At 30.9% G+C, this 2,123-nt stretch overlaps 1 protein-coding gene across 1 annotated transcript; it reads right to left on the reverse strand.

The window, feature by feature from the left end:
* Window positions 1-762: 762 nt before the first annotated feature.
* Window positions 763-1,632, reverse strand: LOC119675767. Its single transcript, XM_038086973.1, has one exon. The coding sequence runs from the start codon at window positions 1,630-1,632 to the stop codon at window positions 763-765; it is 870 nt and encodes a 289-aa protein (XP_037942901.1).
* Window positions 1,633-2,123: the final 491 nt, after the last annotated feature.

Here is a 2,123-nt window from a genome sequence, read left to right on the forward strand (position 1 = left end):
ATAACTGAGTATCAGCTGATTTAAAATCCCAGAAAGAAAATTGAGAGGGATTGACATTTCTCGTTACACAATAATCTAAGGTAGTAAATAATAAATCATGATCGGACACAAACGAAATCTGATCAAATAACAACACTTTGGTCAGATCAGACACGATCACTAAGTCGAGGAGACTTGGGCGTACATTATTACTTTATCTAGTAGGCACGGTATTATTTACAATGCTTAGACCAACCATAGCTATAAGGTCATTCAGTGCAGACACTTTAGCATTGCTCAAAAGAATATCAATATTAAAATCGCCAAATATGGCAATAAAATCAAAATTGACAGCAATAGGAAGGAGGGCTTCAAAAAGAGGACCACTACAGTACCTTTTGCTGGGGTTATAAGCACAAGAAACAAGAATTTTATGACTACCTAAATAAATACATACACATAAAAATTCAATTTCACTTTCTTCCGATATACAGACCAATTGACTTCTTAAATATGATTTACAATAAATAGCAACGCCGCCACCCAATTTATGTTTCCTATCGTGTCTAAATAAAACAAAGTCGTTTATAGATAGGTATGAACTATCAAGATGGAAGTCAAACCAAGTCTCAGAAATGCAGATAACATCTACTTTGCTGTCTTCGAAAACAGCTCTTACATGATCTAATTTTAAGCCAGAAAGACTTCTCGCATTAAAATGAACTATATTAATACCACGTTGTTGTTTACAAAAAATATTAATTAAAGTTTTATCTTCCATGATTAATAATTAGTATTTTCTGCTTCTAGTTTAACTCTCCGCTGTAACGTCTTACACATAACATCTCTGCAATCATGATCCGTACTCAGCTCACGAAGGTTAAGAGTCTTTTTTGCCTTAACACAATTAACACATTTAATAAAAACATTTTTGCACTCCTTATGAGTATGCCCAGTCTCACTACATTTAGCACATACATTGTCAATTTCTTTGCATACACTTGCTTTATGATTAAAGCCCCAGCATTTATAACATCTCATAACATTTAAATGCTCATAAACGATGCACCTATCCCACCTGATATTAATTCTACGTTCTTTCATAAATTGCTTAAATGCCTTGCCATCTATTTCAACAATCGCATTAAATGTTTTTTTATTTTTATAAGACTCATAGACTTTTAACACTTTAATATGTTGAACTATAATATTATTCTGATTTTTTATGGCAAGTACTAGGTCCTCATTTTCTAGCTTTTCACTAATACCCGAGATGAATAATTTGGGGTATCGAAGCACAGGTGTTTCGATTATATATTGGTCACTTAATTTTTTTTTAATGTCATTTGCAAGAATTTCACGTTCCTTTGAAGTAACACATTTAATAGTAACCCTGCCATCATTTCTAGTTCGAAAACCATTAACCTTCACGTTAAGTTCAGACGGATTAATTTTCATTTTTAAGTCTTTTTTAGTGTCATCACCTAACTGTTTCCTTATTGGTTTCACTGTAATAGGTACAGTAGATGTATTACTCGATTTAAGTTTTTCTGCATAAGATTCTTTCTTATCTTCACATTTATTAAATTTTTTTAATAATTCAGAACACAATAATTCATTATCCTTTTTTAAATTATTCGACAAATTTAACATTTTTTCTTCAAGTTAGTGAATGTATATTTGTCTTGTTATATTGAATATATATATAAAGTGTCTCCGCGCCTGGACTTAAAACCGCCCATGCACTAAATAATTATATATATATTTTAGTAATTTATACACTAGGCTTAAAACCGCCACTGTGTCAGACAATTTTTTTATATTTATTTATTTTATATGTTGACATACAATGCCACCGAGTGGTCATACAAGACTCACTAAATTCTTAGAAAATTGCGCCGTCTTTTATACGCATCCTCTTGAACTTTTTGTGTAAAGCAACAAAGCTTTGAGTTGATCTTAATGCACTTTAACACTTTTGCACAAAAGCTTCCTTGTGCATCTTTTTGCAGCCAATTGCATTCTGACGTTTGTAAATGTTTGTTTACATTTTTATAAAAAGCGGCGGTGCTCGTGTTTTTATTTTTATGGTTGAATTATTTATAAATAAAATAATAAATAATTTATAAATAAATTATTATTTA

This window comes from Teleopsis dalmanni, chromosome 2 (genome assembly GCF_002237135.1).
Source record: "Teleopsis dalmanni isolate 2A chromosome 2, ASM223713v2, whole genome shotgun sequence".
In the NCBI taxonomy this organism is placed as follows: domain Eukaryota; kingdom Metazoa; phylum Arthropoda; class Insecta; order Diptera; family Diopsidae; genus Teleopsis; species Teleopsis dalmanni.